At 41.8% G+C, this 12,304-nt stretch overlaps 1 protein-coding gene across 4 annotated transcripts in view; it reads right to left on the bottom strand.

Moving 5' to 3' along the window:
* Positions 1 to 12,304, bottom strand: part of SPHKAP (SPHK1 interactor, AKAP domain containing) — a 123,798-nt gene that overhangs the window by 23,091 nt on the left and 88,403 nt on the right. For all 4 annotated transcript variants that reach the window (XM_019533014.1, XM_019533017.1, XM_019533015.1 and 1 more), the window contains exons 4-5: positions 6,172 to 6,231; positions 1,775 to 1,909 (exon numbers count right to left, since the gene is read on the bottom strand). In XM_019533014.1, the coding sequence (XP_019388559.1) occupies positions 1,775 to 1,909; positions 6,172 to 6,231 (195 nt within the window). The remainder of the gene's footprint in view (positions 1 to 1,774; positions 1,910 to 6,171; positions 6,232 to 12,304) is intronic.

Below are 12,304 nucleotides of genomic sequence, written 5' to 3'. Positions count from 1 at the left end.
CTATAATGAGGAAAAGGGTAGAGCAAAAAGACATTGTTTCACCACAGTAAGTGGTTAGAGCTCCAGGGTGCTTGTACATGTGATGGGGGTTTAATTCCCAAAGGTTTATTTTATGCCCTGTAAACTGAAATGGTGGGTTTTCAATTTTTTTCAAGAGGGCAGCTGGGTGTGCTAGAGGCTGGAGAAGGTGATGGGAATGGTGCATGGGGCGCTGGAAGCCTGCCAAGCCGAAGTTTCCCTGAGCCCGCCAGCACTTCCAGTGCCCCACGCACCATCCCTGCCACCTTTTCTGGCTGCCAGCACACCCAGCTGCCCTCCTGCTGCTTCCCTGCACTGCCCCAGGGGCAAGCCAGTCTGTTTCCAGGTGCTTTCAGGCAGTGGAAGGTGGCAGGGACAGTGCATGGAGTGCTAGAAGCCCCAGTGGGTTCGGGGAAGAGTTGGATCCGTCTGGGTGCTGCCTCTGAGTTGGGGCAGCCCCAGCCCACTAGCAGCCCACTGGGGCAACCCTGGGGAGTGCTGTTGCTGTTCAAGGAAGGACTGGGGCCTCCCACAGCTCAGGGGCCGCTTGACCTGCTGGCAGCTCACCTCCTGGCTGCGGGGGATCGAGCAGGCTCTGCGAGAAAAGAAAAAGGATCAGGCCCCTCACTGCTTCTGACTTCAGTCAGATTCCTGCTGAAGGCAGCAGTGGCAAGGGGCCTGACTTTTTTGTTTTTTCCAACAGAGCCTGCCCACCTCTCCCATGGCCTTGGGGCAAGCTGACAGCTGCATCATTGCATTTTGCAATGTTGCAAACTAAACTACATCCAAATGTAGTTTAGTTTGCAATGATGTAAAGTCATTTAAAAGTGCCAAAACTGGCACACGTGTAATGCATGATGCCATTAAGCCACACAAATTACATTTCCATCACGTATACGTCACGATGACCCTCACATGTACAAGCATCCCCAAGGCGTACATTTAAAAATGATTATAGGTCCAGTTTCCTCCTTTCTCTATGGGGTACTGAAAATTATGGGATTCTTGGCATACAGAGCACTGCTGAGCAGAATGCTCCACGATCATCAGAACAAAGGGCCAACCATGCTAGCTCTTTATTTTTGTGGCTCAGAGAAACTAAACACAAGATGGCTGAACCTGGAAACAGCACTTAGGCTATTAAGTCTAGGACTTCTCCATTCTTTTGCTGCGTGTGCTCATGAATGTCTGAATTCCAGACAGAATTCAGTCTAAGGGATGTTAAAGGCCTATTATGAGTTCTTTTCAGTGTTGCGTTGTAAGAAAACCTGGACTGGGGAAGGAACCAGGGAGCACAGCGGAAGGTGGTGGGAGAAGGAAGACTTTACTTAAAAGGAAATCTGTAGAACTAATTTGTTCCACCAGGAATAAAGCATTACATCTCTTTTTCCTGCTGCCTCCAAATGGCCCACTGGCCCTGCGCAAGGTTTACCACCACTGCCTGCCTTTTCAAAGGACACACAGTTAATGTAGCTTAAAGTAGTATTAATGGCTGCATAGTTACCCATGGCATTTAGAGAGCTAGCAGGCTGATCCCTGACTCCTCACTGCCTGTTTCTTGGATTTGGGCTACTAGTTAAATAATTGTACAGATTTTAAAGAACCAGATGTATTCACCTGATGTGTGTATACCTGTGCGGTTCTCAAGCTGATATTTAGCTATGTACTTTCAGCTTGTTTTTTTTCCCTCTCCAAATTTTGGATGCTATCCCCAATGATTGCAATATGCTCCTAAAGATTAATTTACAATTCCTACCTGGGGAACTTCAAAATCAGTCTGAAGGTTTCCTGATGTTAGTCCGCTCAGCAGGATTATTTCATTTTCTTTAGGTGGTTGTACATTCATAGAGCTGATAAGTTTTGGGAGATTTGGAGAGACACTGATCAATCTCTGCAGTATGAAAAATAGGTTTGAGGCAATGTCATTCCATTCAAGTCAGTCATGCTGTCAAACTCATGAGCATTAAGGTCAGTTTGTAGGGACTCCTTTAAAAAAGCATTCTAAAGTAAAGTTAATACTCAGAATAAAGAATAAGTATAGCGCTGAACATGAAAATCCTCTATTTATGTACCAAACAATTACAGCAGGGTAGTACAATTCATGCAGTGCCCTACAAGTGCAATCTGGACACAATCACTTTGAGATAAAGTAGTTCAGTTTCCACATGCATCAATATCCTTGGCTTTTCTATTAAGAGACCAAGAACACTGTATGGAGTGGGGGAGCAGTAGGGGCCAATTTTTTGGCACTCTTGCGAGAAATCAGCCTGGAATCTTTCCCGAGCTCCTGTCTTATTTGCCACTGTACTGCCTGTCCCCTCCCCAAGCTGCTGCATGCCACAAACAGAGGAAGTCTGTGCCACTAGTAGTACTTATGCTGCAGGTTGTCCCCCACACTGTACAGCATTAGCCTATACAGCAGGAAAAGATTCACTAATTCTCTATGGGCCAAATCTTGCAGTTTTTACCTAGCCCTATGATTAGCAAGAAACTAGTTTTACTTGAATGAGACCCTGATTTTTGTCCTGTCAGATTAATCTGGCATTATGCTTTTGGCATAATTATAATAATGCATTTAATACACAGATGGAATGGCCATGTCTTAGATTTAAGATGCTCCGCAGGCTACATTGATAGGTTACTGTTTGGGATGTGAAAAGAGACCAGCTTTCTCTGGCATGTGTTTTACAAGACACACAATAAATCTGACCAAATTTAGGATAAATGATGATGATGATGATGATACTTTGTAGAGCTGTTGTATCCTGGGCACTGTCCTAGACCAGGATCACAATTTGCTGTTGTTCATCATACAAACACTGAACAAAACCCACCCAAAATGATTACATAACACCTTCCTGCCATGCTTTATGAATACTATGGAATTAAGCATCACCAAACCTCTATAAGGCAGGCTGTCACTGCATTGTCAGAATTATTGTTGCTGCATTATACAGAAAGGCACATGATGAGTCAACTTGCAGGATCATGAGTGTAATCCAGATCTCAGCATCCAATCCTATGCTTTACCTTTTCAAAATGATAAAGCTTATACTGCTGATATTATTCCTTAGAGTAAATTAAATTAGATATAATAAAACTTTTGGGCTTGGCAAATCCAGTTCAATTTTGGGGAACAATCCACTTTTCAGTAGATTGATCTTTGGTATGACTAAGTATTTATATTTGACATAACTTAAATTCAGTGCTTCAATTCATTCTGACATTTTAGTCTAGCAGAAAAAAAATCTCCTTTTCTTTTTTCAAATTATAACCTTTCTGTTATACACATTTCTTTAGGTGACTATATTTTCTCTTACTTAAGTTTCTACATTTATCAGCTTACTTGGGTTGGAAAATATGACATTTAGAATTTCTCTCTCTCTCTTGTTTCCCTGTTTGAAATGAAAAGGAAAAACATAGGAAGAAAGTTCTTTAAATTCATAACTAAGAACTGGAGGCATGGAAAGTAGGACACCAGCCCTGGATTCTGACTATGAGAGGGAGTCAGAATCATGCCCTCAGATGTTTTTGCCACGGCAAGGGCAACCCTTTTCTGCCCCTGCCCAGCTTTAGGAACTGTGAAAGGCAGCACCACACTAAATAGTGTTACTTGGCAGTGGGGAGGGGGTAAGTGGAGGCATTAGTGGAGAGAGCAGAATGGTGCTCCTGACCCACAAAGAGCCTTTGTCACAGCAGATGCATCCCAATACGTATATGTGGGGGAAGAAGGGAGCAAAAGGGGCACCACGGTTGGCTCCCAGTGAGCCTGGACATAGAGCTGCTGCAACTAGAGCAGAACTGATGCTGCTACAGCACCAGCAGCGGTGACCATACTAGGCTGGAAACGTTCTTGCCTTCCCTTTACTCACATCCTACTCCTTCTACAGTGGTCAGCATGCTCCTGAATCCCCCCACCCTACCCTGGGTGCCAGTGAGCTCACTACGCCTCTGTAGTAGTATTTTTACAAACCACTTTTGCATTTACCTATATTATAAATTATGCATAGAAATTTAGATGGACAAGCTTCTCTTCTAAAGGCTGACAGAAAATGCAGACTTCCATTTTGGTATTATAGGTTTTTAAATGTATGCTACCAATAGAGGAAAAAGAAGTCTTCTCTGTTTATACCTCTCAAGCATTCTGTATATATACTGGAAACCAGATTTCTAAAAGGCCAAATTCTATAGACTGAAGAACGCCTACATACACAGGGACTCTAAGGCTACAGTATCTGTTGTGCTGCATGGGATATCCCACGGAGTGACCATGCAGAAGAATTATGAGGAGCAGTGTGCTTAAGGCAATGTAAGCGCTGCGACCAGTGAATAGACTACCTGGAGAAAACCCATCCATTCGTGGAGTGTTTCCAAAGCTATGTTTTGCTTGTGGGAGACGATTCTATTCCCAGATCCTTGCAAAGAAAAGATGTATATTTAACTTGGGTTTTGCAAGAAGCAGGGGTTTCTCAATGGTATCTCTTACCTGACAGCTGTTATTGGACCAACTGTACAATTGGGAAAGATGTTAGACTTGGATTTTGAACAGATATCCAGATTTAGCCTTTATTAACAATCTCTTAGTCATTCATTAGTCCTCATGACCTGATACAGTGTTAGGTCTTTAACAATACGGAATAAATATGGGCTCTTTATAAACAACAACAATTATTCCCCAGACTTCATGACATAATCCAGAACTTCTGTGGATGTCGTGATGTTAAACTTCTCAATCTGGTGTGCACATTTAAACAGCTTATTCAACAGAAAAAAATAATTTGTTCTGGAAGCTGTACATATTTCTGATGTTTGCATCTTCACAGCTCCAGGATACAGAGAATTTCTTGTGAAAGTAATTCCTGCTAATGAATCACTATCAGAAGGCAATTAGGCCCCACTATCGCTCAACTAAGACTACCTCAGCAAACCACTCTCCATGTTTCATGGAGGAGCTCATTGCAAATGGACAATGAACCCCTAATGTATTCGCTTGCCAAAAACTTAATTCACCTTGGTAGCCGGATGCTTGTCATACATGCCTCGATGGGATGATAGAAATGGGAAGGGTAAGGGAAGGTTTAAGTTAAAAGCGTATTTGTGCTATGCTCTTAAAGTGTAACTTTCATAATGGTGCAATTTTAGTAAGGTGCAACCATGCACTGGTGAGACCTCACCTGGAGTACTGTGTCTAGTTTTGGGCCCTATTCTTCAAGAATGATGTGGACAGTTTAGAAAGAATGCAGAACAAGGCTACAAAAAATATTAGGGGCCTGGGAGGCAAGGCTTATTAGGAAAGGTTGAAAAAACTAGGGTTATTCAGCCTGGAGAAGACAAGATTGGGGGGGCGTGGATTTTCTAATAGTCTTCAAATACCGGAAGGGTGACTATAGAGAGGATGGAGATAAGCTTTTCTCTGTGGCTGTGGAGCAATGACCTGAAGTTGCAGCATGGGAAGTTTAGGTTGGTGATTAGGAAGAACTTTCTGACTATGAGAGTTATTGGGCATTGGAACAGGCTACCTAGAGAAGTTGTGAATTCTCCATTTTTGGAAACTTCCAAAAGCATATCAGACAGACATATGGCTGGGATGGTTTTTAATCAGGGGTGATCCTGCCTTGTGCAGGGAGCTGGACTAGATGACCTTATGAGTTCCCTTCCAGATCTACTTTTCTAGGATCCCTATAAAAGACCTCAACAGTGTTGTTTTATGTACTAGAACGTCAAATTAAACAATTACACCCTATAACTACTATACCACATGCACAAGTGTTTTTCTAAATAAACCCAAGGCTTAGGAGGAAGTCCACTTACAAGCCAGTCATTACGAATTTAAAACCCAATTTTATGGTAGATACTATCTGAGTTGGATGTAGGTCACAAATAGTAGATGTGGAGTCAAATCCAGATTTCAAATGCTGCTGCTTGGAAGGAGTCAGATCTGATGTTTTGATTCAGGCTCTATTAGAAAAGGGGTCTTTTTGTAAAATTTAGATCCATGCATAGATGCAAAAGTCCTGGTGAGAATGGGGCAGGAAACAGGGGAAAACTGTATTGAGGAATAGAGCATAGGCTTCGCTCCAGTTCTTGTGATACCTTGTGAATGATGTCAGCATGAGTGCTATACACATTAATAAAGCTTATAAATCTTCTTACCTGTTTTAACTGCTCATCACTGCAGTCATCTTTCTTTGCATCTAGATTCACAAAACAAACCTGGAAAAAGAGACAGAGAAAAATGGTAGCCTCTAAAGTTGCTGTAGTAGTTCTGAACCTTTTAGATTCAAGGCTCCCCTTGGAAAATGCCAGCTCTTAATTTTCACTCATTTTTTGACTACAGGGAAATAATAGAGCATTTTTTTTGTTCCAAGGAACTAACCCCCACCCCCCCACAACAGGTTAGAATGCTTTTAACACTATGGATTCCTGTTTGAAATATATCGGTTTATCTTGTGATTCATGTTTGCACACCTAACTTGCTAACATTGTCTCACCATATGGCATGCTTGAAAGGATCTCAAAGCACCCTGGTAAGGATCATTACTTTAGAAAATTTAGCAAGTCATTTTAGAATGCATTTAAATTTATTTTCCTCACTCAGGGCTGCACATGACACCATTTCATCAAACAAGGAGAACTATCAAAAAGGTCAAATGGCCAACCACTCAGCAATAATGTACAGTGTATTATGAAGGAGGAAAAAAGGAAGAGAATTAAGAGCTATTATGTTATCTATTCTGACACTTCACTTGTCTTTGTCAAATTGCTAAAGTTACCCTATAAACTAGTATGCAATGGATATAGGAAAAGTTATAGGAAATATTGAATGCCTCAGGCAACTGCTGTTGCTACACTGTTCCTCCACACTTCCTGCAGCATGACTCCCACAAAGGACTAAAATGCACATTAGTAAGATGGGGCTTCTCTGATTCACCTGGGCAAGGAGTTATTGGAAATAGAATGCTGTGGTGGCCAGTTACTCTGTCCAGCACTGCTATTAACAAAGAGATTTTCATGGAGAAGAGCTTATCAAAAGGTATGCAAACAATTATCTTTCATCCTAAAATAGCTGGCCAATCTGGTATAGCAAACTCCCTTGGTCTAAGTTAAACACTGTGTATAGCACAACCCATGTTAAGAGGCTTTAAACCTAAATGTGCAGGGAATGTTTCATACTATGAACAGTCAGAGCTACCATTTTCATAAAGAAATGCATGCTAAAACAGGCTCCTCAATGTAAAGAAAATCATCAGTGCTTTGTAATTATAACCTTGCTTCCCCCTCCCCTCTCTTTTTCTACTTCTAGAACTGATTTTAGTAAAGAACTAGCAGGATTCAGGCTTTCATTCACACAATCTAGTTATCATTCATCATTTGGCAATCCCTTGCAGTCGAGGATGATTGTTTTATCTGTGGGTCCAAAGATGGCTGATGAAGCCTATCTGGGATAGATAGACTTGCATTTTAGGCAGGCTTCTGTGCAAGGTGGGTGGCTCTGGGTTTTTTATTTGGTCTTTAACACGCTGTTTTTACCACTCCCATTTTTCCATTTCCTGTTCTTGTCATAACGTTTCAAAATACTGAGATGGCTGTAGCAGACTTTTCCTCCATTTGGGGTGGTCCTGGGTGACAGTCTCCCACAAAGTCATGTTAATGTTGCATTTTTTCACATTAGTTTTGAGGACATGCTTGAAGCACTTTCTCTGCCCTCTTCTTGAGCATATACCTTGACTAAGCTGGGACAATAAAACTTGCTTAAGGAATCTGGAGTCAGACATCTGCGTGATATTAGATGATCATTGCCTCGATGCTCATGGTGTTTGCTTGGGAGAAGATGCTAGCTAGCATTGGTAGCTGTCTTCCCACTGGATTTGAAGGATCACTGCAGGCAGCGTTGATGGTACTTCTCCAGTGGCTTAAGATGTATCCTGTACTTTGTCCATGTCTCAGCTCCATAGAGTAAGATGGGGTATTGCTACTACTTGATAAACCATGAGCTTGGTTTCAGATCTGATGTTGCAATCTTTGAACACCCATTTCTTCAGGCATCTGAAGACTGCCCTTGCACGTTTGAGGCAATGTTGAATTTCTTCATCTATATTAGACTTCTGCAAGAGATGGCTTCTGAAATATGGGAATTACTCAGTGTTTTCCAGAGTCTCACCATGAATATCAATTACTGGAGCTGGGAACTGCTAATTAAGAGCTTAATGATGAAGGACCTTAGTCTTCTGAATGTTAAGTGTCAGTCCCATTTTATTGTATGCCTTGGTAAAGGCAAAGACATTGTCCTGTCTGAAGGTCTGCTTCAGAGTGAGCACACACTACAGCATCATCGGCATACTAGAGCTTGATGACTGAGGTCAGCGTGGTCTTGGTTTTGGCTTGGATCTCACACTTGGGAAGTCTAGTTATCATTATGTATATATTGTACAACTAAAATCCCATGGAAGATTATGAAAACTTCCCCAGAAGCTTTTGTTAAGTAATTCAGAGGTGCTTTTAATTTTTGAAGGGTAACGTAGGGTTGGGGCAGAACTTGGTGCTGGTCCAGCATGGAGGCATGGGCCCCTACAGAATTCCCTGGCTCCCACACTGCCCTGCACCCCCTTGCCAGGACCTGTGCTAACCTGTGCTTCAAGCAGACACATGGGTCACCAGGGGTAATGAGGGAGCTGGAGAATCACTGGCAACCCACGCCTCCTTGCCATGATCTTTACCAGCCTGTGCCTCATGCATAGGCATGAAGCTCCAGGGATTCACCAGCTCCCATGCTGCCTCAGGACCTGTGCCTCTGTGTGAAGCAGAGGTCAGTGTAGGACCTGACAAGGGGCAGCAGAGACCTGGGGAATCCCCAGGCAAAGGGAATACATCTCCTCTTATCCCTCATTAGGTAGAGGACCTGATGCAGGACAGGGGGTGATGTACGTGTTGCCCCAGAAAGCAGGACATGTCCCACTGCAGCTGATTGGTTTTGGTTTGTCGATGTCTGCTGCTACCCTAAGAAATATCTTTCTCTGAACACTTACTAGATTTTCTGTTCAAATGAGCTACTGACCATTTTTCAACATCTAACACCAAAATCTGCTCAGTTATCATACTTCTGTGTATTGCCAGAATGTATCTGTACCTTTGCAGTCCTGTTTGCTTCTACTGCTTTCAAAGAAGTAGAATATATCAGATGGCACAATATTCCAATTGACTTATAAATGCCTTGGGCTACAGCAGAGCACTCTGGCAACACAAAGACAACTACTGTAGCTGACTTCCTTTGACAGCTAGCACATTTTGTTTAGTAAGTTGATGCTTTTGAAGGACAAATGCACACAACATTGCCATTTTTATACACTACGTCTGAAATCAAAGAGAAATGATTGAGCATCTTCTTCGTTTGGTAAAGATTTTACCAACTCATCTTTTCCAACTCACACAGGAAAAAGATACTGCAGTACTTCTATAGCTTCTAGGTAAAGTCTTGAGCAAACATTTATCTTGAAAAACATACTATAGTCCATCCCCATAAAAAAGCACTGAATTTTGAAGCTAGCAGGAAAAAATCATAAATTTAAATGCTTTCCTGAATAGGATGGAACAAAGCACACATTTTCCTGATATGGATTAAGTCCACAGTTTTAAGACAAAGGGTAGTTTTGCCAGAATAATGAATACAGGGTTGATCCAAGTTTTACAACCTTGGTGGTAATCTCACTTTGGATGATGTGGTTGCTTTCAAAAGCTTTGGTTCAGAGCAGCGCTGCTCAAACTGGGGAATATATACCCTTGGGGGCATGCAGTAAACTTCTAGAAGGTAAGCCAGGGGAAGGCATGAGAAAAGGGAAATATAAATGATATAAAGGAAAGAAAAAAGATAAAAAGAAGAACACATCTGCAATATCTAATAACTTGTTGGAGCAGTTACAGTGTGGTTTAAAAGTGTTACATTATTATCCATAACAGAGCATCATAGGTAGGTATATACAGCTGTATAACAAACTTAAAAAGGAGTATGTGATATAAAAGTTGGAGAAATAGTCTGAGAGATACTCATTATAACATGTAGTTTTAATTCATTTCCTAGTGAGAACAGCAACTGGGACAGGGAAAACTAGAAAAAATTACACAGGTTGATCAACTGGTTGAAATAAAAATAAAGGAGTTTATAGAGCCTTGGTTTGGGGTGACATGGCTTAAGAGTCTGGGTGGGTCTTACATATTCATAACAGCTTAAGTATTTTTACCTTAGTGGCACATGAGCGCTCTGTAGCCTTAACCAGGCGCTGCAGTTACCACAGTTAGCAGAACATTTTTTACTTAGTAAGCTTATACTTGGAAAGTACCTGTGTTACCTAGAAGGGAGGGTTTTTTCAATTGTCAGATGACCAGCTCTAATCATTATTTAACTACCAACAGTGTGCTTGCATGGTGCATTACAAAATTGACAAAACTGGAACCTTATACACAAAGCCCCTTTAGTTTTATTTTTTTTTTGTGGGAAGGAGGGCTATTTTCTGAACTGCCTTTTGTGATTTGGTGCTGGGTGAGATCCAAATCAGTAATTCCAAACTGGGCTAGCTCCTCGTATTTTATATGTTGTAGAAATCTCATGACAACAGTTTGAAAGAGTTCTGTATTACCTCATCTTAACCTAAATTACACTCCAGATTCAGGATTTTCTAATTCAAACCACAGAAAAGACTTAACTCAGATTTAGATCCAAACTCTATCTACTTAATAGCACTGGATGAAACTGTTTAGGGAAATAGTATATATAGAAATAAAATATATATTCCCTCACTTCCAAGAGCTATAACATTCACGCAGAAACATAAGAAATTGTTAAAATACTACTTCTCATCAATATATTGTACTTAGACATTCTGGTTCATGTTGTGTGTGTGGTTTTACCTGAAGCACTGCTTTCAATTTATGTATGCACATACCATATGTACAGAATATGACCATCTGTAGTAACAGCCAGCATAGCAGATGGAAAGATTCAGTCCTCTTAGTGTGAATCAAAAAAATGCAAAGAAGAATGGTTTGTACTCTTTAAAATACCGTATTTTACTTTAATAATGTAAGTCCACCCAAACATAATAAATAACATATATTTTCCACTTTTATTACAATTTATAGAAAAACATTTCTCTGCTTGAAGATGTCAACCAGCAGAATGCATTGCTGTCACCAGTTTTACGCATGGCTAGCTTCTAAGAAATACTTATTCTTAGAAAATGGAAATGTCAAAACTATAAAATATTTAAAAATACCCTGTAGCAATGCAGTACTGTAGTTGTATAGATCAGTGGTGTCAAACTCACCCCACGTCCTGGCGTGGTTCTGGACCATTAGGCTCCTTGTGGGCTGGATCTGGCCCAGGGCACGAGGTGGCTCCAGTAGTGGCAGCTGCATCAGCTCCCACCCCAGTGCATAAAGTGGTAGCAGTGACAGCGGCTCCAGCTCCTGCCACATGCCCCATGTATTTCTGAAGCCTCTGATGTCACCATGTATTTCATGCCAGGGTTGCAGCTCTGAATCTGGCACGGAGCACAATCAATGACAACTCTAGCTCTGGGTTTGGTGCATAAGATAGGCAGTGGGGGCATAAGGGGCCGCAGGGGGGTGGGAAAGGAGCTTGGGCTGTGGCAGCTGGAGGGCAACTGGGGCAGTTTCAGCTCTTGGTCTCCCTCCTTGTCCCATCACCATGGCCCCTGGGGCCCAAGGTCCCTGGATTATGCAGCAAGCCACTGGCCCATGCCACATCCACCAACTTCTTATCCCCTCCCTTATCCCTTATCACCTAATAGTCTTTATTAGGTGTCTGGCTGCAGCTCGATTTTTTTTTTGTAAAGACTTAGGCAAAGTAGCTATTGAGTAGCTCTGCCTTGTTTACATCTTCTGCTAAGAGTTCCCCCTGGCTTGTCAACAGTGGACCCACAGCTTCCTTGGTCCTTCTTTTCTAGCCAACATACTTACAAAAGCTCTTGTTGTCTTTAACCTCTTTCATCAGGTGCAGTTTGTTCTTTATCTTGCCATCCTGATTTTGTCCTTGCAGGTTCTTGCTATTTTCTGGTACGCTTCCTTGGAGACCTGTCAGTCAGTAGTCCAGGGAGCCAGATACAGAGACAACCTTGGCATTGATGAACAAAATCCCCTTTTTTCAATTGGTTCTTAAAGGGGATCAGGGAAAATGTGGGTCCCTTCCTGAATGTGGGAGGCAACCTTGTGACAGAGGATGCAGAAAAGGCTGAAGTGCTCAATGCTTTTTTCATAGTTTCATAGTTAGTAG

Source organism: Crocodylus porosus, unplaced genomic scaffold (genome assembly GCF_001723895.1).
Source record: "Crocodylus porosus isolate Cpor-Errol unplaced genomic scaffold, CroPor_comp1, whole genome shotgun sequence".
In the NCBI taxonomy this organism is placed as follows: Eukaryota; Metazoa; Chordata; order Crocodylia; family Crocodylidae; genus Crocodylus; species Crocodylus porosus.
This window is presented reverse-complemented; position numbering and strand designations above follow the sequence as displayed.